This window comes from Entelurus aequoreus, linkage group LG20, assembly GCF_033978785.1.
Source record: "Entelurus aequoreus isolate RoL-2023_Sb linkage group LG20, RoL_Eaeq_v1.1, whole genome shotgun sequence".
In the NCBI taxonomy this organism is placed as follows: domain Eukaryota; kingdom Metazoa; phylum Chordata; class Actinopteri; order Syngnathiformes; family Syngnathidae; genus Entelurus; species Entelurus aequoreus.
Window position 1 is genome coordinate 48482672 of NC_084750.1, and position 24694 is coordinate 48507365.

The window sequence follows — 24694 nt, forward strand, 5'->3', positions numbered from 1 at the left end:
TAAATAAATAAAAAGAAAAAAAGAAAAATAACATTAAAAAAAAAAAAAAAAGCATATATATATATATATATATATATATATATATATATATATATATATATATATATATATATATATATATATATATATATATATATAATGCTAAAGGAAATTTAAAAATAACAAGGAAACCTCCCACATTCTAAAATACATTATAAACACGATTAGCATCAAAGGCAAAAAAATATGAGTGTAATATTTATTTTGTTTCTTTTTTTTCTTTCCTTATGCTACTGTTGTTTCAATACATTGTTAAATATTTGAATGTTTTTACGAAAATAAGTGGACAAGTTTAATTTTATTTTCAGAATAAGTAAATAGTATATAATAAAATAGATTTACCGGGGGGTGGGAGCTGGTTGTACTTATTTCTCTCGCGAGATCTGGGAAAGAGCTGGTTACTTGTTTCTCTCGCGAGATCTGACAAGCCTGCGCGCGAAGCAAACACGGCGAGGATAAAGCTAGATGGCGTCTGACGGTGAAGACGTTATTGCAGTGTTCTTAATCTGTGCGTCCATGTACACATATATGTCCTTTATTACACTCTATTCATTAATAACTGTTTGTATATTAGTCTGAGCGCACTTTCATGCTACCTTAGCTTGCTAGTTAGCTTAGCTTGTTAGCTGCTAACAAAGAAGTGATGAAAACACATCGCTAAGCAGAGATCAAGTGTGAGTGTAAAGTGTTGTGATTGTGTGAAAATGTGCGAAAGAACCATAGCAGAGTACGAGGAGGAACTTTGTCCAACAAAAGAGGAGAAGGAGCGACAACATCGAGTTGTGTTACACACAACAGGTTTGTTTACTTCTTACACATCTTTACTAACTTTATATTTATTATTAACACTATTCTTCAATATATTGTCTATAGGAAGATGAATTGGATGATTCACTGATTGTTTTATGTTGTTCATAAAAACCAGACAATATTTATGAGAGGTTGATGTTCCTCTCAGTTTGTAACAATGTGTATCAACATGTTTACACAAAACTCACACAGTCACCGGGGGAATATTCCAGAGAGCAGGTTAAGTGCAAACTCCTGAGTATGTAAAGCTTGAGAGTTTGACCTCCACAAAGTCAGAGTCAGTTACCATGGTTACTGACGCTGTAAACCTAGCCTGCTAGCTGGCAGGTTTGACAAGTTATGTGTGTAAAAGCTATACTGACCTGTTATTTCCTTCATATTGGTGCAGCCATTAACCTACTACAACACCTACTACATCCACCTACTCAGTGGCCTAGTGGTCGTTAGAGTGTCCGCCCTGAGATGGGTAGGTTGTGAGTTCAAACCCCAACTGAGTCATACCAAAGACTATAAAATGGGACACATTACTTCCCTACTTGGCACTCAGCATCAAGGGTTGGAATTGGGGCTTAAATCACCATAGAAAATATTCCCGGGCGCGGCCACCGCTGCTGCTCACTGCTCCCCTCACCTCCCAGGGGGTGATCAAGGGTGATGGGTCAAATGCAGAGAATAATCTGGCCACACCTAGTGTGTGTGTGACAATCATTGGTACTTTAACTTTTTAATGTGGCAGTGATTGTGGAAAAAACAAAGCCTGATCTAAATATGACATCTTGATCTCATACCATCTCAAACCAATCGGTCATTCATTATGAAGTGAAATGTCTTAAAGTCGCTTAAATTCATCTTCAACCAAGCAACACTATGTTTTATCCAGTTACTCGATTAATCGAAAACATTTCCAGTAGAACACTTGATTAATAAAATGTTCAATAGCCACAGCCCTATATTTCATGTACGATTTAATATTTAGCATGTAGGAGTTAAAATGTGTTTTGTTTGTGTCCTGTAGACATCCATCAGCTGATTGGACACCAAGAAGAATGTCTCCCTCATCTGCAGGGGGACAGATTCACTTTAGAGGATCCACAGCCCTCACATTTTAAAGGGGACGAGGAGGATCCACACAAGAAAGAGGAAGAGGAGGGAGAGTGTGTTGTAGGGCAGGAGGAGGATGATGTCAGCAAGTTTCCACTGACTGTTGTCTCTGTGAAGACTGAAGAGCATGAAGACAAAGCACCTGAGTCCTCACAGCTTCATCACAGTCCAAGTAAGCACAACATCCACATATCATCTAATACAATGTTTGTGACACATGTTCATCCGGGGGCCACATTTATGACTAAAGATGGAGATATACTTGCTTTTTAACACCACCATTTAAAAATGAATGCTCATCAATCATCAACAATGTAATTGCTGGGGTGTAACCATGTGACCTAGAGGCCGTCCTCCTTACCTCACGTGGTCAAATGAAGGCAAACATTCAATATGGCTACTGTTTATTTACCTTTAGCAGCACATATGTCAGCATATTTCAAAGGTTTAGTGGTGAAGATTAGGGATGTATACCAAGTACCATTTTTTTAGTACTGGTTCCTAATTATGTCGTCCATGAGGACCGTGAAGATTCTGGACTAACGACACAACTATTTGTATTTTTAATTCCAGCTGACTGACGTAACTATGACACGTTGTCACATTGAGTTCAGCTGCCGCTGCTACACATTAACATCAGCTTTGAATAATGACAAATAAGGAAGCAACAACACACAAAAGATTGATGTGTGTGTTATTGACAAGAAGATGACATAACTGCATTTCACCTTGCACTGCACACATAGTTGACTTCTTTAAGACTTCAAATAAACAACTGTTTTTTTTTTCTCGTTTTTGTCTTTTCTTTATTTAACCAGGTAAAATCCCATTGAGATCAAAGATCTCTTTTCCAAGGGAGACCTGGCCAAGAGGGCAGCAGCAAGGTTACATTAAAAACAGTAAACAACACATAAAACATGACATGTACAACATTAAAACTTGCTGACATAACACATGTGCATACAGACAAGGTAAACAGTAAACAACACATAAAACATGACATGTACAACATTAAAACTTGCTGACATAACACATGTGCATACAGACAAGGTAAACAGTAAACAACACATAAAACATGACATGTACAACAATAAAACTTGCTGACATAACACATATGCATACAGACAAGGTAGACTGCAATCCTTTCACAGAAGCTTTAAACTCATTCAATGTAACAAGGGTTTGAAGTTGAATACTGGATTGTTGGTTATTCCAAGCCTTCGCTGCTGAAAACCTAAATGCTTTCTTGCCCAGTTCAGTTCTTACTTTGGGGACGACAAATTGCAGAACATTCATTGAAAGAAGATTGTGACTTCCTTGTTTCTTTGTTAAAATACAAGACAGATAAGATGGGGTGATACCCAGAATGGTTTTGTAGATGAACACATACCAATGATTGAGGCGTCGAGCACATAAAGATGTCCAGTTAACCATTGAGTATAACACACAATGGTGAGTAAGTTAACCATTGAGTATAACACACAATGGTGAGTAAGTTAACCATTGAGTATAACACACAATGGTGAGTAAGTTAACCATTGAGTATAACACAATGGTGAGTAAGTTAACCATTGAGTATAACACAATGGTGAGTAAGTTAACCATTGAGTATAACACAATTGTGAGTAAGTTAACCATTGAGTATAACACAATGGTGAGTAAGTTAACCATTGAGTATAACACAATGGTGAGTAAGTTAACCATTGAGTATAACACTATGGTGAGTAAGTTAACCATTGAGTATAACACAATGGTGAGTAAGTTAACCATTGAGTATAACACACAATGATGAGTAAGTTAACCACTGAGTATAACACACAATGGTGAGTAAGTTAACCATTGAGTATAACACACAATGGTGAGTAAGTTAACCATTGAGTATAACACAATGGTGAGTAAGTTAACCATTGAGTATAACACACAATGGTGAGTAAGTTAACCATTGAGTATAACACACAATGGTGAGTAAGTTAGCCATTGAGTTAGGGATGATGTTTGATAAGAAATTATCGAGTTCGAGCCTATTATCGAATCCTCTTATCGAACCGATTCCTTATCGATTCTCTTATGGAGTCCAGATAGGTTGTTGTATATGGAAAAAAACACACAATATTTGGTTTAACAAAAGCTCACTTTTATTATATAAGAAAACAATTTAATCTAATAAATAAATAAATATTGACTGTTACCCACCTAAAAAAATAAAATAAATAAATATTGACTGTTGTTACCCAAAGTATATTAAGTGGGATTTTTCAGAAAAACAAATATATACAGTAACACAAAAACAAGCTGTCTCTGTGATCACTATAGGTGTATAAATAATAATATAGTGTTAAATAAAATCAGTCCCTTGGGCACAAAACTGAAAATAATACAGCTCTCCAAAAGTGCAATTTTGCTGCTATTTGACATAACTGTTTGTTATGATGCTTTGACATTTTTGCACTTTATTTCTTTATTGAAAGAAAATTCTATGAAGAGAAAAGTTGTTTGCAAATGTGGTTACAATGCTAAAAAATGAAATGTTAAAGCTAAAAAAAGAAATACACTTTATTGAGTTAACATTCTTTATAGGGGGAAAGATGTTATGAGCTGCTAGGGAATATAACAACTACATTACCCAGCATGCAACGGGAGTGACGAGCATGCGCGGTAGCCCCGAAAAGTGTTGTTGCATGTCGTCACCCTGTTAGGTTATGAGCACGCTGTGAAAGTAAACGTCAAGAACTCAGCCAACACGCCTCGTCTGCATTATTTATAATTAGACAAACAACACAAATACAGTGTGATTTTGTTTTGTTTACAAGGAAAGAAAAACAAAAGTTAAAAAAGGGAGAGGTCATATATATGTATGTGCTGCGGTTGCTTTAAGAACGTTGGAACAGCTGCCGTAAAGGAGGTGCGTTGCTAGCCTGGTTGCTATGTTTCCGGTTGGTCGTAAAAGTGTTCGCCATGTGTTTGTACCCTGCTAAAATCTCTCAGTAAAGTTATTCATTGGATTATACCTTTTGTTTTGAACTTTATTACACCTTGGAGCGCTTTTTCCCGTCCATTTTTTTCCTGCTTTCGCTATCTGCGCCTAATGACTGAGCTACGTGACGTCATTTCTTGTGATGTCACACGGAGCATTTCTGGTCGGGACGGGATTCGTTCCGAGGGATTCGAGTAAAGAACCAACTCTTTTTCTTTACTATAGTGGTCTCGATAACGTGTACCGGTTCTCAAAAAGGGATTAGAGTCCGAGGACTTGGTTCTTTTCTTATCGAACAACCGGGAAAACCGGTTTCGAGTATCATCCCTACATTGAGTATAACACACAATGGTGAGCAAGTTAACCATTGAGTATAACACACAATGGTGAGTAAGTTAACCATTGAGTATAACACACAATGGTGAGTAAGTTAACCATTGAGTATAACACACAATAGTGAGTAAGTTAACCATTGAGTATAACACACAATGGTGAGTAAGTTAACCATTGAGTATAACACACAATGGTGAGTAAGTTAACCATTGAGTATAACACACAAGGGTGAGTAAGTTAACCATTGAGTATAACACACAATGGTGAGTAAGTCGGTGATGAATCTCAGTGCACCGTGGTACACACTATCCAGCTTGTGGAGACAACCAGCAGTAGCATTCATGTACAACACATCTCCATAGTCAATAACAGGTAAAAAGGTTGTTTCCACCAATTTCTGTTTCACAGTAAAAGAAAAGCAAGACTTGTTTCTATAATAAAATCCCAGTAAAAGTTTCAGTTTTTTTTTTTACCACATACTGAATGTGCTCCTTAAAACTCAAGTGGTCATCAATTAAAAATCCTAAATATTTAAAAGCAGATACTAACACAATTTGTTGCCCATTTCTTGTTCAAATGTTGTCACACAGTGCTGATCTTACAGTTTTTGATGTGGTAAAGAACATACACTTTGTTTTCTCTGCATTTAAAAGCTGTTGAAGATAGCAAAGTTGTTCTTGTACTCTGTCAAATGCATGTTGTAGATATTTAAAGGCGTCAGCAGGAGTGGGTGCTGTGCAGTATATGACAGTATCATCAGCGTAGGAATGGAAAGTTGAGTTCGGAATATTATGTCCAAGATTATTAATAATTAATTAATAATGGGCCCAACACAGAACCTGAGGGACACCCTTTTCCACTTGTAGTACGTCCGAAAAGGAACCTTCTATCTGAACAGCCTGAGTTCTACTTGTGAGGTCATTTGCAAACCATCCAACTGCTTGCTGAGAAAAAGCAATAGCTGAAAGACGTTTGATTAAAATGACATGATCTACAGTATCAAATGCCTTTGAAAAGTCAATAAAGAGGGACAGACAGCACTGCTTCTTGTCAAGAGCTTCAGTTACATCATTTATAAACTTCATAGCAGCAGTAACAGTACTGTGATTTCTGCCAAAACCTGACTGAAAAGGTGACAGAATAAAGTTGGTGTCCAAAAAGTCTTTTATCTGTTCACTGATAAGGGATTCAAGCACTTTTGCCAGAACAGAGAGTTTAGCAGTGACGTGCAGTCAGGGGAGGCAGGTGAGGAGGGGCCTCACCTGCCATCATGGAAAGAAAAAAAATTTAAAAAGAAAAAAAAATAATTAAATTGTTATATGTATCCAGTGATTATACTATCAGTGATTATACTATAAAGTTATTTTCCATTTAACTTCACCAGTTTTAGATTATTTTTATTCAAAATCGCTGAATTTTCACATTTGCCGTTCAAATACTGAGAAGAGACTTGCTGTGATCAGCAGCCAGTTGAGGCACGTCACTGCGTTGAGCCTCACCGTGGATTGCGCAATGACCGGCTAACTGCTGGCCTGCTGTGCAGTGAGATCGTATTGCTGTATGAATTATATTGTACATTTCCATAGTTTAGTTAGCTGAGGTATATAATGTACAGTGTATTTTGTCAACAACTGTATGTGTGTAACGTATTTCTTGTGCTGAGCAATCATAAAACGGCTGCGAAGACAAACTGGCTGAGGCTCGCAGTAATCCCGCCTCCTGGTGGATAATGCACTCCCGCCGTAGAATGCACCCCCTGACGGGAGTGTTATATCAACTAAAGCCCACACTTAAACTTTCCACGTGCAAGATTGAATCTATTTAAAAAAGTTATTTAATAAGAAGCCAAAAAGTGCAAAAACAATAATGTTTGTGTTGGAGGAGTTGTGAATGACTGCTGGGCCACAACATTAGGTACACCTGCAGACTGCAGCACAGATTTCATATTTCAGTCATTCACAACTCCTCCAACACGGACATTATTGTTATAAACATTATAATTGTATGTAAAAAAACAACATTATGATTTGTACATTTTCAGAATGTGTTTGTTCTATTTTTAAACAAAGAAAACAATCTGCAGTTGTCTTTATTTTTAAGTTATCTTGCCGTGATTTTACCAGTCCGGCCAACTTGGAGTACATCTTCCTCCATGTGGCCCCCTCATCTAAAATGAGTTTAAATACCCCTAGCCTAGATCTTCCTGCAAAAAGCAGATACGAGAAAAAAATCTAATTATGAAACGGAATAGATCCCTAAAGATTTGTTGAGTAATATCAGGGATTATCTGTTGGTGACGTTCCCAGACATGTGGAACTATCTTGAGTTCCAGACGTCATTCTACACCACAAATTATGGTTAAGTTTAGAGATAAAGTTTAGGTGTCATAGACCGTATACAGAATAAAATATTTACACACTTTATATCAGTGAGTGTAAAGTTAAGAATGCCTCAATCAATGCTGCTTTGTTTTGCTACACATTTTTAACACAACACACGAAAAAACACAAATAATGTCATTGTGTTAACAGTGTCAGTCCAAAACCATTTGTATTCTCTCTTTATCTTATTTACTTATTTACCCAACAGACGTCCAGCAGCCCCTTCACATTAAAGAGGAAGAGGAGGATCCACAGCCCAACCACATTAAAAAGGAAGAGGAGGATCCACAGCCCACCCACATTAAAGAGGAAGAGGATGATCCAAGGCCCACCAACATTAAAGAGGAAGACGAGGATCCACAGCCCACCCACATTAAAGAGGAGGAGGAGGATCCACAGCCCCCCCACATGAAAGAGGAGGGAGAGTGTCCTGTAGGGCAGGAGGAGGATGATGTCAGCAAGTTTCCACTGACTGTTGTCTCTGTGAAGACTGAAGAGCATGAAGACAAAGCACCTGAGTCCTCACAGCTTCATCACAGTCCAAGTAAGCACATATCATTTTATTCTCAGGGCATTCAATCCATCACAACTGGACTGTTCACTTTGTCTTAGAAGACTCATCCAAGTAGGCTTCATCACTTCATGCTCATACACTTCAAGTCTTAAATCTAATCATTGCAATTTAGAGGGGAACTGCACTTTTTGGGGGAATTTTTCTATCGTTCACAATCATTATAAAAGACATGAGGGTGAATATATTTTAAAAAAAAATCACATTCTAGCTAGGGTTGGGCAATATGACCTTGTATTAATATGTGGATATGTTTAGTCCATGTCACGATACACCATATATATGTGGATATGTTTAGTCCATGTCACGATACACCATATATATGTGGATATGTTTAGTCCATGTCACGATACACCATATATACTGTATGTGGATATGTTTAGGCCATGTCACGATACACCATATATATGTGGATTTGTTTAGTCCATGTCACGATACACCATATATATGTGGATATGTTTAGTCCATGTCACGATACACCATATATATGTGGATATGTTTAGGCCATGTCACGATACACCATATATACAGTGGGGAAAAAAGTATTTAGTAAGCCACTCATTGATTGTCAATGGGTGGCTGACTAAATACTTTTTTGCCCCACTGTATGTGGATATGTTTAGGCCATGTCATGATACACCATATATATGTGGATATGTTTAGTCCATGTCACGATACACCATATATATGTGGATTTGTTTAGTCCATGTCACGATACACCATATATATGTGGATATGTTTAGGCCATGTCATGATACACCATATATATGTGGATATGTTTAGGCCATGTCATGATACAACATATATATGTGGATATGTTTAGTCCATGTCACGATACACCATATATATGTGGATATGTTTAGTCCATGTCATGATACACCATATATATGTGGATATTTTGCCTTAGCCTTGAATGAACACTTGATGCATATAATCACAGCAGTATGATGATTCTATGTGTCTACATTAAAACATTCTTCTTCATACTGCATTAATATATGCTACTTTTAAACTTTCATGCAGAGAGGGAAACCACAACTAAGTAAATTTATCAAAAGTGTATTTATTAAACAGTTATTAAGCAGTGGCACAAACATTCATGTCATTTCAAAACAGAAAGTGCAAGATTGTCAGAGACATTTTAAAACAAGCTATTAGTGCACTTTTGTGCATGATGTCACTAAGATGACATATCAAAACAACAGTAAATTAAAGTGCACTTTTTGTACAGAACGCCACTACAATAGTTTAAAACAAATAAAGTGCACTTTTGTGCATGATGTCACACAAGATATTTCAATAAGTGTCAAATAAAAATGAGCTGCATAATAGGACATCAAATAGTGTATGTCCTTCACTATGTGGTAGGTTCCTGCGGACGTTATCTCCTTCTGTTGTTGACTATTTGTTTCATACGGTGTTGATGTGGAAATGGTTGCTTGGGCATTTTGTGGGTGTGGCACTGAACGGAGATGTTGACATGCAGAGTTTCAAGCACTCTTCATTCTCTAGCGGGTGACTTTTTAAATGATGCTACATATTAGCAGTGCTGCTACTTTTTGTAGCAACACTTTTGCCGCATACTTGTTCACCATCTACCCGCTTGAAGCCAAACCACCGCCAGACGATGGACCCCCTGCTGTTTGTCTTGGGAATTAATTATTCCTTCATTTGTTACCAGATTGGTACCTTCTTTCTCTCGTATTACCACTAGCACCACAGCTAACGTTACCATGCCGCTACCTGTCTGCTCCGTGAGAGCGTATGACGTTGCACACGTGACAGTATGTGACGTATGTAAGAAGGTGCGCTTGTTTTGTGTCTCTGTGAGAAGGAGAGACAAGAAAGAGTGAGAAGAGCCTGTAGTGTAATGCCTGCAGCTAAAAGCAACTGTGTGAGAACGTATACTCCAATATCACCATATAGTCATTTTCTATATCGCACAGAGACAAACCCACGATATATCCAGTATATTCCATGTATCACCCAGCCCTAATTCTAACTCATAAATGTAAATAAAAGTCCACTTGCAATGGAGCCAATGGGAGGTCCTCTATAACCATCCAAAATACACCAACAATACTCCATTTGCATTTTGTGGCTTGAATGTCCACCAAGTGTTAGTTGACTTGACTTGACTTGACTTTGACTTTATTTGGAACATGCATGCATGCATACAACATGATACATCACACATGCATGCATACAACATGATACATCACACATGCATGCATACAACATGATACATCACACATGCATGCATACAACATGATACATCACACATGCATGCATACAACATGATACATCACACATGCATGCATACAACATGGTACATCACACATGCATGCATACAACATGATACATCACACATGCGTGCATACAACATGATACATCACACATGCATGCATACAACATGATACATCACACATGCATGCATACAACATGATACATCACACATGCATGCATACAACATGGTACATCACACATGCATGCATACAACATGATACATCACACATGCATGCATACAACATGGTACATCACACATGCATGCATACAACATGATACATCACACATGCATGCATACAACATGATACATCACACATGCATGCATACAACATGATACATCACACATGCATGCATACAACATGATACATCACACATGCATGCATACAACATGATACATCACACATGCATGCATACAACATGATACATCACACATGCATGCATACAACATGATACATCACACATGCATGCATACAACATGATACATCACACATGCTTCAGTTTTTTCCGTATTGGCCCTCTGAATAGGGGTCGTCACTCAGCATGAAAGGAATTACTCGCTTTGCATTCTTTGCTTGTTTTATTTAGTAGCAGCAGCAGCAGTAGTAGCAGCAGTAGTAGCGGTAGCAGTAGCAGTAGTAGCAGCAGTAGCAGCAGTAGCAGTAGCAGTAGCAGTAGTAGCAGCAGTAGCAGGTAATAACCTAAAAGTAAACATGAACATAAAACAATGTATCTATCTTGAATCATCAAAACATGAACATAATAAAACAATGTATCTATCTTGAATCATCATAATGTAAATAGACATGAATTCATCAACTGAACCATAATGTTATCAACCATGATATGACATATTATCAATCACTGTGATTTTATCCTAACTTATTAATTTTAGCATTACATTTTATAATCACCATTAATTTATGTCAAATAATGTTTTAAATGTAATCAGAATTATTTATAATGTCACCATAATGTCATGGACAAACATACTAAAAAGACATAAAACACCGGCGCTCTGTTTGAGGCACACATTAAACATATGAGCAGAACTACACAAAAGAACTACAAATCCCATCAGCCAAACCAGGAAGTAAAGTGCCGGTGCCGGTATTTTTAACTCAAACCTTCGAACTCTCAAACGCAGCCGGACACACGCAACGTGACAACAATCTAATTCAACAGATTTCAATCCGCACATTACTTTTAATTTTGCCAACGTTGTTTAGAAACTAAAGAGTGAGTGTTTGCGCTGGTTGTGACGCAGCAAGTCAGCCGCACAACAAGCGCTGCGGACATAGCAGACATACAGCAAACACAAAAGCAAGGAAGCGGGCAAGCATGGAATTTAAACAATAATTCAGCTGATCTAACAAAGAAAGCGGATATAACAAAATGAGCTTACCAGTGGTGTATGCTGGTGACGAAGCACGCTGTTTTTACAAACGAAACAATGACGCCATTTTTAAAGCTACGTACATGGTCACCTGTCAGTGGTAGCCCCGCCCATCTTAAAGTCCCAGGTAAGTCCGCCATAAATACATATAGACATAACAAATACATATAGTAAATCCAACAAACATGATACATCACACATGCATGCATACAACATGATGCATCACACATGCAAGCATACAACATGATACATCACACATGCATGCATACAACATGATACATCACACATACATGCATACAACATGATACATCACACATGCATGCATACAACATGATACATCACACATGCATGCATACAACATGATACATCACACATGCATGCATACAACATGATGCATCACACATGCATGCATACAACATGATACATCACACATGCATGCATACAACATGATGCATCACACATGCATGCATACAACATGATACATCACACATGCATGCATACAACATGATACATCACACGTGCATGCATACAACATGATACATCACACATGCATGCATACAACATGATACATCACACATGCATGCATACAACATGATACATCACACATGCATGCATACAACATGATACATCACACATGCATGCATACAACATGATGCATCACACATGCAAGCATACAACATGATACATCACACATGCATGCATACAACATGATACATCACACATACATGCATACAACATGATACATCATGCATGCATACAACATGATACATCACACATGCATGCATACAACATGATACATCACACATGCATGCATACAACATGATGCATCACACATGCATGCATACAACATGATACATCACACATGCATGCATACAACATGATGCATCACACATGCATGCATACAACATGATACATCACACATGCATGCATACAACATGATACATCACACATGCATGCATACAACATGATACATCACACATGCATGCATACAACATGATGCATCACACGTGCATGCATACAACATGATACATCACACATGCATGCATACAACATGATACATCACACATGCATGCATACAACATGATACATCACACATGCATGCATACAACATGATACATCACACATGCATGCATACAACATGATACATCACACATGCATGCATACAACATGATACATCACACATGCATGCATACAACATGATACATCACACATGCATGCATACAACATGATACATCACACATGCATGCATACAACATGATACATCACACATGCATGCATACAACATGATACATCACAATTTCCAGTTTTTCTTTTCAACATGTTGGAAAAGGAGTAGGAAGAAGCAGAGCTTATTTAATCCTACCCCTTTTCTTTTACATAACAGTTGCTAACACTTTTGTTGACTTCCTGTTGTCAATGTATTCACAATATACTCCATAAGTTATCACAATAAAAATAAATCAATAATAATGAGTGAAGTAAGTTATATTTCATATGGTGAGATGAGTAAGATGATGTAGAAAATGAATGATGGATGAAATAAATTGAGAATGTTTATCATGGTTCTTCTTCTTTGTACTTTGTAAACACTTTAAGTGTGAAGAGTTTCTTGAAGTGGATCATATTAGTACATTGTTTGATTGCTTTGCTTCATCCATTCCATCATTTAATTCCACATACTGATATACTGAAGGTCTTAAGTGTTGTACGTGCATACAAATGTTTTAATTACATTTTTCTCTAAATTATATTTCTCCTCTTTTTTTGAGAATTGTACATTCTTGGGTAGCAGGTTATAGTTTGCTTTGTGTATCATTTTAGCTGTTTGCAAATTCACTATGTGGTGGAATTTCAGTATTTTTGATTCAATAAATAAAGTGTTTGTATGTTCTCTATATCCAATATGAAGTTCCATGAATTTAAAGAAGAAATGATAGAAGAATGGAAAGAAATGATGGATGGATGGAAAGATGATATGAAAGAAATGAAAGAAGAAATTTAAGAATTGAAAAAAGAGAACAACTCCAGAAATAGTGAAGCCACTGAAATGAGCAAACAAATGAAGATCCTTCAAGAAGACAACAACATGTTGAGGAATATCATAGACGAAATGGATCAGGACAAACGAATGAATGATATCATCGTGACAGGGCACCGAATTAAACCAAGATCCTATGCAAAAGCTGTGAATAATGAAGGTGAACCAGATGAAATGGATATGGTCTCAGCAGAACAGCAAGTGGTCAACTTTCTGCAATCAAAAGAAATTGAAATTGACATTAATAGCATGGAAACATGCATCCCACTGAACGGAAGAAACAACAACGCCACTCCAGTCGTGCTTGTGAAACTCGTAAACAGAAAATCTAAAATTGCATTGCTGATACAGGGAAAGAAGCTGAAGGGAACAAATGTGTACATGAATGAGCATCTCACAAAACGTAATGCTGGAATCGCCAAGAAAGCACGCGACTTGAGGAAGCAGGGAAAAATCCAGGGAACTTGGAGCACCAACTGTAAAATCTACATCAAGCTGAATGGAGGTCCAGAAGCAAGAGTACTTGTTGTCCATGACATCAAGGACCTGGACAATTTTTGAAGTTTACACAGCTACCACAACAACGATGATAATGGACTCTGACAGAAAACAAGCACCTAAATTCAGCATGGACACTACTATGTTCCAAGGGACGACTAAACAAGAGGACCTAAATTCAGGATTGCATCCACCTACACTTATTGAGATTATTGAAACAACATCAAAGATTGTTGAACAACAAAATATGGAACTAAAAAATTTCTGCAACAAAGATCACAAAAACCAGGATTTGGAAAATGATATAGATCCAGATACAAATTTTTTCTCCCACATCAGTAATAGTTGTTTTTATTATACAGATGATCAATATAATAGCAACATTAAATGTGATAACAAATTGTCAATTATTAATTTCAATAGCAGAAGCTTGTATGCAAATTACAACAACATTAAGAACCTTTTGGAACACATCAACGAACCCTTCAAAGTGATTGCTGTCACAGAAACATGGATTGACGACAAAAAAGGAATAGATTTTGATCTGGAAGGATATGAACTAAACTACATCAACAGAACCAACAAAAATGGAGGAGGAGTAGCTGTGTACGTGATGAAGAACCTGAACTACAAAGTGGTAAAAAACATGTCATTTGCTATAGATAATATCTTATAATGTATAACCATCGAAATATGTCTGGAAAAAAGCAAAAACATATTCATCAGTTGTATATATAGATCACCTAAGTCAAGTATAGAAACATTTGAAGAATGGATCCAAGCTACTTACATGGACAATGGTCAAAGAATAATGTTCTTATGTGGTGACTTTAATATTGACTTATTGAACCCCAACAAGCAAAAGTCTATTGATGACTTCATTGATACAATGTACAGCATCAGTTTATATCCTAAAATCACAAAGCCAAGCAGAATCACAGCACACTGTGCCACGCTTATTGATCATATTTTACCAATGATTTTGATAATAACACTACAAGTGGTCTACTTATAACCGACGTTGGTGATCATCTGCCAGTTTTTACAATATATGATGGAAACTACAAGAAGAACATGGAAGACAAAAGGACATTTCGAAGACTGTGCACAGAGAAGAGGATGATTGCCTTCAAAATTGAGCTACAAAAGCAAGATTGGGACAATGTGTACAATGAAAAAGAGGTTGATGAAGCATATGAACATTTCTTAAACAAGTTCATAATACTTTATGACAAACATTGTCCATGGATACAACTCAGTAACAAGCAGAGAAAGAATAATCAACCATGGATGACAAAAGGATGAAAAAATGCTTGTAAGAAGAAGAATACACTATATAGAAAATGTATAGCACAAAGAACTATAGAGGCAGAAATTAAGTACAAAAAGTATAAAAACAAGTTAACAGACATACTACGATCATGTAGAAAAGAATATTACAGTGAATTATTGGACAGGAACAAAAATAATATGAGAGCAACATGGGGCATCCTCAATAGCATTATTAAAAATGGAACTAAGAGGGATTACCCCCAATACTTCTTAGACGGAAATAAAAACAAATGACAACATAAAGGAAGTAGTTGAAAGCTTCAATAATTATTTTGTAAATATTGGACCAAAATTGGAAGAAAGGATTCCAGACCCAGTTCCAATTGAGGACTATAATGATACCATGGAGCCAAATCCCAACTCCATGTTCCTCAGTAATGTGACACAGGAGGAAATAGTTACAATTGTGAAAAAAATGTAAATCTAAGACTTCAACTGATTGTAACAGAATTGATATGGAAACCATAAAAAAGGTTCTAGAAGAGATCTCAGGACCATTCATGTATATTAGTAACCTATCATTTCAAATACCCAAACACAATGAAAATAGCTAAAGTTGCACCAATTTATAAGACTGGAGACAAACACCAATTTACAAATTATAGACCTGTTTCTTTACTTCCACAGTTTTCTAAAATCATTGAAAAAGTGTCCAATAACAGATTAGAGAGTTTCACAAACAAACATAGAATACTAGAAGAGAACCAATATGGATACACAGCTAATGTTTCAACTTTGATGGCTTTAATTGAAATGACAGAAGAAATGAGCAATGCAATAGATAGTAAAAACTGTGCAGCAGCAGTGTTGTTGGATCTAACTAAAGCATTTGACACAATTAATCACAATATTTTCATCCAAAAACTAGAAGGATCTGGCATCAGAGGGTTGGTCTTAAACTGGATAAGAAGTTATTTAACCAACAGGAAACAATACGTGAAGCTAGGCCAACACACTTCTACAACACTAAATATATCCTGTGGTGTACCTCAGGGATCAATACTAGGACCTACATTATTCAATCTCTATATAAATGACATTTGTAAAGTTAAAAAAGATTTAAAGTTAGTATTATTTGCAGATGATACAACAGTGTTTTGTTCAGGAGAGAACACACAGAAGATAATACAAATAATAACAGAAGAAATTAACAAATTAAAAAGATGGTTTGACAAAAACAGACTATGTAACACTTTTAATGAATGAAGTGTACTTTTGTAGTTATTTCCCATATTTCTACACAATAAGTCAGATATGTAACACTAGTGAGCAGTAGAGAATATGAAGTCATTTTTGGTCTAGAACATGTTTTGCTTTATTCATTATTGACGTGTTTCTTGCTACTTTATGTTGTATATTTTTTACATGAGATTTCCAGTTCAATTTATCATCAATTATTATACCTAGACATGTGGTTTCATTTACTCTTTCAATTTCTATTCCGTCTATTTGTATTTGTGTTTGACTTTCTCTTCTACTGTTACCAAATAGCATTATTTTACTTTTACTGAGATTCAAAGATTGTCAAAGCATCTTTTTAATGTGTTCATTTGCACCAATTTGTAAATTGGTGCAACTTTAGCTATTTTCATTGTGTTTGGGTATTTGAAATGATAGGTTACTAATATACATGAATGGTCCTGAGATCTCTTCTAGAACCTTTTTTATGGTTTCCATATCAATTCCATTACAAGTCTTAGATTACAGGATTATAACTATTTCCTCCTGTGTCACATTACTGAGGAACATGGAGTTGGGATTTGGCTCTATGGTATCATTATAGTCCTCAATTGAAACTGGGTCTGGAATCCTTTCTTCCAATTTTGGTCCAATATTTACAAAATAATTATTGAAGCTTTCAAGTACTTCCTTCATTTTGTCATTATATGTGTTTCCGTCTAAGAAGTATTGGGGGTAATCCCCCCAAATATAAGCTTTGGCTTCAGCCTATTCCTTTTTCTTTTCTTTTCTTTTTGTGTGTAAATGTGTATGATTGTTAAATATGTATCATCTGTACAGTTAAACTGCTCACACAGAATGGTTGATGGTTGATTATATGATGGAAATAAACTTATTTCATTAAAATAAACATGTGGGAAGCAGGTTGTCTTACGTCAGCACCAGAAGTGGTAAAATCAGCTGCTCACCTGGCAGGTTTTTTGGGGATGAATAGGGAAGTCCTTCTTTAGCTGCCGTCTTGTTTTATCATATATTGCTGCCTTTGCACCTGTCAATGTTCACTTTTGTATGCACATTAAATCAACAACACATCTTGACTTTGGAGCAATGTTCACAGACTCTAGTATTTGGCTCTCTATTAGATGTGACAGTGCCTACCTCTTTAGGACCACCCTTTCTAGATCATCATCGGCAGTCACTCGTAGTCGAGTATGACTGTCCTCAGAATGGATGGATTCCCATTCAGGAGGACGCCTGCGCGTGACGTCTTTTAGTGTGGGGAGACTGATGCGCCTGCAGCCACCACACGGTCCTTGGCAGAGAGGGGCCTTGATCCAGTGGCATGGATCCATGACGACTGGAGACCACCCTCTGTTGCAGCCTTCATCCACCTTCAGTGCCGTTGTGACATGCAGTGTCATCCTCCGCCACTTCCACCGTTGAGGTCTTTGAAATGCTATTCAACCCATAGCTGGGACCCTGACAGGTACTACCACCCCGGGTCAGAGTGGACCTGGGAGCAATGATGACTGAGGGGTAACTCCACCTTCCCCAAAACTCCAGAACTCCCGAACTGAAGCCTCATCACCGGATGCAGTTTTGAGTCATACCCATACCTTTCTAGATATATAAAGATGTGTATTTACAACATTAATATGTACATACTATGCAAATATAAAAAAGGTAAGCTTTTAGTTAATTTTAATAAGTTTTGCTTTAAATGTTTTGTTTGTAATTGGTTTTTAATCTTCATTATTTACTTCAAGTTATTACAGTATGTCTCTATATACATATTTATTTGATACATTTTGGCCAAAGGAGGCACATTTCAATTTCTTACTCACACTTGTTATTACATATGTTGGCCAGAGGGGGATGAATAGGGAAGTCCTTCTTCAGTCCTCCTTTAGCTGCCGTCTTGTTTTATCATATATTGCTGCCTTTGCACCTGTCAATGTTCATTTTTTATGCACATTAAATCAACAACACATCCTGACTTTGGAGCAATGTTCACATACTCTAGTATTAGATGCAATGTTATTGGGACCATGATTTATGTCATCACTTGTTCACACCTCCTCATATGGAAGATACTTTTCCTGTCTCAAGAACGCACGCACGCACGCACGCATGCACACACACACACACACACACACACACACACACACACACACACACACACACACACACACACACACACACACACACACACACACACACACACACACACACACACACACACACACACACACACACGCATTCTTGTATGTGTTACCTTCTTGACAACCTCTGAAAAATAGCTACCTCTTTAGGACCAGCATTTTTAAATATATAAAGATTTATATTTACAACATTAATAATATATACATACTATGCAAATATAAAAAAGTTAATTTGTTTTGGATTTAGTTTTTTGTAATTGGTTTTCAATCTTCATTATTTACTTCGTTATTACAGTATCTCTCTCTCTCTCTCTCTCTCTCTCTCTCTGTTATATATATTGTTTTGATTCATTTCAATATCTTACATACACTTGTTATTACAAACCCTGTTTCTATATGAGTTGGGAAATTGTGTTAGATGTAAATATAAACAGAATACAATGATTTGCAAATCCTTTTCAAGCCATATTCAGTTGAATGCACTACAAAGACAACATATTTGATGTTCAAACTCATAAACTTTTTTTTTTTTTTTCAAATAATAATTAACTTAGAATTTCATGGCTGCAACACGTGCCAAAGTAGTTGGGAAAGGGCATGTTGTAAACTGGTGTATGTCTCCATTCTTATAAATTGGTACGACTTTTGCAATTTTCATTTTGTCAGGGAATTTGCCGGTTAGAAATGATACGTTGCTGATATATGTCAGAGGTTCTGAAATGTCTTCTATAACCTTTTTTATGGTTACCATATCTATTCCATGACAGTCGCTTGAGGTCTTGGATTTACAATGTTTTACAATTTGGATTATTTCTTCTTTTGTCACGTTCTTAAGAAACATGGAATTGGGATTTCTGTCTATGAGCTCACTCAAGTCCTCAACTGATCCATCATCTGCATTTGAAAATCTTTCTTCCACATTTTTTCCCATATTAACAAAGTCATCATTAAAATGTTCAACTATTTGGTTCATATTGTCATTTTTTGTATTTCCATGTAGAAAGTACTGGGGGTAATCTTTCTTAGCAGCATTTTTAATGATGCTATTTAGGATGTTGCTCTCATGTTGTTTCTGTTCTTCTTTAATAATTGTCTGTAGTATTCCTTCTTACATGTTCCTAGTATACCAATTAGCTGGTTTTTATATGTATTATACTTATTTTCTGCCTCTATAGATGTCTGTGTTATTAATATTCCATATAATGTCTTTCTTTGTGACAAGCATTTGTCAGTCCTTTTGTCATCCATGGTTGGTTGTTTTTCTTTTGCTTCTTACTAACTTCTTTCCATGGACAACATAAACATTGATATGATACATATGGGCCAATATATATATATATATATATATATATATATATATATATATATATATATATATATATATATATATATATATATATATATATATATATATATATATATATATATATATATATATATATAATTAAATGCTGTTGAATGTAGCTTTGATGTGTCAAGCTACTTTTGCAGTGTAGCTTGTAGTGTAGCGTGCTCCAATTCTCTGAGGATAGCTTAGCTACATTTAATTGAGAGTAACTTGTAGCTTAGCTTACTACATTGTCCAGGTAGCTTGCCCATCACTGTCTATTTGGCCTAGCTCACATGTCAATAGTTTGAATACTGCAAACTTCAATACAGTAACACCTCATTTGTTCTGCAGACGTCCAGCGGGTGTCAGCGGGGAGTCATGAAGAGGAGTGGCACACCAGTGTGGGACAGAAGGAGCTACAGGCCCCCTCCCACATTAAAGAGGAGCAGCTTCATGATGAAGATGAAGCTCAGTCCTTACAGCTTCATCACAGTCAAAGTGAGGAGAACAGAGGGGCGGAGCTTGTAAGTCAACACATCACAGAAGCTGATGGAGAGCATTGTGAAGATATGACGTCAGAACCAGACAGCATCTTTGCTCCACTGTCAGACATGGACCACATGATATCACACTCTTCTGATCACAGTGACCACATCCAAATACCTTTGGAGAGTCAAAACGACTCTAAAGGTGATACGAGACATCACACTAACAACAAACACTTTGACTGCTCTCAATGTGGGAAATCATTTAGACACAAGGGTCATTTTACAGTACACATGAGAATACATACTGGAGAGAAACCTTTTTATTGCTCTGTTTGTAAGAAGAGTTACTCCACAAAGTGTAACATGACCACACACATGAGAACACACACTGGAGAGAAACTTTTTACTTGCTCTGTTTGTAAGAAGAGTTTCTCCAGAAAGGAATACATGACCACACACATGAGAACACACAATGGAGAGAAACCTTTTACTTGCTCTGTTTGTAAGAAGAATTTCTTCCAAAAGTGTAACATGACCACACACATGAGAACACACACTGGAGAGAAACTTTTTACTTGCTCTGTTTGTAAGAAGAGTTTCTCCAGAAAAGAATACATGACCACACACATGAGAACACACACTGGAGAGAAACCTTTTACTTGCTCTGTTTGTAAGAAGAATTTCTTCCAAAAGTGTAACATGACCAGACACATGAGAACACACACTGGAGAGAAACCTTTTACTTGCTCAGCTTGCTCTAAAAGATTCAACAATAAGAATGACATGATATTACACATGAGAACACACACAGGTGAGAAACCTTTTACCTGCTCTGTTTGTAAGAAGAGTTTCTCCAGAAAGGAAAACATGGACAGACACATAAGAACACACACAGGAGAGAAACATTTTTCTTGCTCAGCTTGTGCTAAAAGATTCAACACTAAGAATTACATGATATTACACATGAGAAGACACACAGGTGAGAAACCTTTTTCTTGCTCTGTTTGTAAGAAGAGTTTCTCTAGGAAGCAACAAATGACCATACACATGAGAACACACACTGGAGAGAAACCTTTTTTGTTGCTCAGCTTGTGCTAAAAGATTCAACACTAAGAGGGAAATTATATTGCACATAAGAACACACACAGGTGAGAAACCTTTTTTTTGCTCAGCTTGTGCTAAAAGATTCAACACTAAGAATGACATGACATTACACATGAGAACACACACAGGTGAGAAACCTTTTTTCTTGCTCTGTTTGTAAGAAGAGTTTGTCCACAAAGCGTAACATGACCACACACATGAGAATACACACTGTAGGGAAACCTTTTCTTGCTCTGTTTGTAAGAATAGTTTCTCCAGAAAGCATCACATGACCACACACGAGAACACACACAGGAGAGAAACCTTTTCTTTGCTCAGCTTGTGCTAAAAGATTCAACACTAAGAAGGAACTTATATTAAACATGAGAACACACACAGGTGAGAAAGCTTTTATTTGCTCTGTTTGTAAGAAGAGTTTCTCCAGGAAGGAATGCATGAACACACACTGGAGAGAAACCGTTTAGTTGCACTGTGTGTGATAAAAGGTTCAGGTTTAAGCATCAGGTCAGTAAACACAAGTGTGTAACAGACATGGAAGCTGCAGGGATGTAAAAACACTTAAACAGTGATTGTGCTAAATGTAGTTTAAAGGCCTACTGAAAGCCACTACTAGCGACCACACAGTCAGATAGTTTATATATCAATGACGAAATCTTAACATTGCAACACATGCCAATACGGCCGGGTTAACTTATAAAGTGACATTTAAAATTTCCCGGGAAATATCCGGCTGAAACGTCGCGGTATGATGACGTATGCGCGTGACGTAGTCAGTTAAACGGAAGTTATGGTACCCCGTAGAATCCTATACAAAAAGCTCTGTTTTCATTTCATAATTCCACAGTATTCTGGACATCTGTGTTGGTGAATCTTTTGCAATTTGTTTAATGAACAATGAAGGCTGCAAAGAAGACAGTTGTAGGTGTGATCGCTGTATTAGCAGCGGACTACAGCAACACAACCAGGAGGACTTTGTTGGAGAGCAGACGCGCTAGCCGCCGACCTCACCTTGACTTCCTACGTCTCCGGGCCTCCAAACGCATCGGGTGAAGTCCTTCGTCCTTCCGCCGATCGCTGGAACGCAGGTGAGCACGGGTGTTGATGAGCAGATGAAGGCTGGCTGGCGTAGGTGGAGAGCTAATGTTTTTAGCATAGCTCTGTGCGGTCCGGTTGCTAAGTAGGCTTCAATGGCGTCGTTAGCACAGCATTTTCATTTCATTTCATTCATGTTTATTTCGAATATGTAGACAAAACAAAAACAACACGTTTTGAAAAAAAACAACAAAAAAGCCATTTGAATGAATAACAAAAACAATAATAATAATAATAATAGTAATAATAAAAAGCAAAAGAAACAAGAAATGAAAATAACCATTAATGTAAACATATCCGAAAAGGAGTGAGAAGAAGTAAAAACTTATGTACTCCCACCCCTCTTATTACTTACTGTATGTATAATAATAATAAAAGTATATAAAAATGTTATGTCATATAAATACATATACATATATAAGTATGTACATATATATCTACAACATACATTTAACAAGTAACTATGAATGTGACACATACATAGTATACATATACATACACATACACATTGACTCTTAGTGCAGTTCACTATACCCTGTGAACAATATATTTGTGTACATTCTTTTAAAAACATTGATGCTTGGACTTTGCTTATGTACTTCGCTCAGATTGTTCCACAACTTGACACCTGTGATGGAAATGCGAAAACTTTTCATGGTGGAATTTCTCATCTGAATTTTAAAATGGAGTTCTCTCCTCAAACTATGCCCCCCTCACGTTCACTAAATATGTTTTGAATGTTCAGTGGTAAGAAATGGTTCCTAGCACTGTACATAGTTATTGCTGTTTGATATGAGACCATGTCGGTGAATTTTAATAATTTAGACTGTAGAAATAGTGCATTGGTGTGTTCCAGATAGCCCACCTTGTGAATGATCCTTACTGCTCTTTTTTGCAAAATGATTAGTGACTGTAACGAACTTTTGTAATTGTTACCCCAGACTTCAGTACAGTAGTTTAAGTATGGCAAGACTAAAGAACAGTAGAGAGTGTGTATGATCCAGAACCTGCTTTGCTTTGTTTATGACTGCTATACTTCTTGCTACTTTGTATTTGACATGTGTAATATGTGCTTTCCAGCTGAGCTTGTCGTCAATTGTTACACCAAGGAATTTGATTTTGTGCACTTGGTCAATAGCCACCCCATCAATTTCTATCTTCAACTGTGTGTTTAACCTGAACCTGCCAAAGAACATAAACTTGGTCTTGCTCACATTCAAAGATAATTTGTTCCAGTCAAACCATAATTTCAGTTTATACAACTCTTCATTTATGTTCTTTTGTAATGTATCTAGATCATCACCAGAGCAAAATACATTCGTGTCATCTGCGAAAAGTACCATAGACAGCAACTTGGATACTTGGCAAATATCATTTATGTACAGTATAAAAAGTTTTGGTCCCAATACTGACCCCTGGGGGACTCCACAAGCAATGTCCAAGCAATTTGAGCTATGGTTTCCCAGCTTCACAAACTGTTTCCGTCTGTCCAAATAGCTTTTTATCCAGTCTATTGCCATACCTCTTATACCAATTTTCTCCAGTTTATTAATTAGTATATTGTGATTGATAATGTCAAAAGC

At 36.7% G+C, this 24694-nt stretch overlaps 2 protein-coding genes across 4 annotated transcripts in view; one reads left to right on the forward strand and one right to left on the reverse strand.

Moving 5' to 3' along the window:
- LOC133636330 (zinc finger protein 25-like) overlaps positions 1-24694 on the reverse strand; it is a 1044419-nt gene that overhangs the window by 43711 nt on the left and 976014 nt on the right. The gene's annotated exons all lie outside the window — the stretch shown is intronic.
- LOC133636334 (zinc finger protein 260-like) overlaps positions 1-24694 on the forward strand; it is a 47709-nt gene that overhangs the window by 20560 nt on the left and 2455 nt on the right. For 2 of the 3 annotated variants that reach the window (XM_062030279.1, XM_062030281.1), the window contains 3 exons: positions 1865-2122; positions 7847-8182; positions 20779-24694. The exon at positions 20779-24694 is cut by the window's right edge and continues 2455 nt beyond it. In XM_062030279.1, coding sequence (XP_061886263.1) covers positions 1865-2122; positions 7847-8182; positions 20779-22013 — 1829 coding nt within the window. In that variant the 3' untranslated portion in view covers positions 22014-24694. Of the gene's footprint in view, positions 1-221; positions 838-1864; positions 2123-7846; positions 8183-20778 lie in introns of those variants that run through there. The other variant, XM_062030280.1, reaches the window with a different exon arrangement.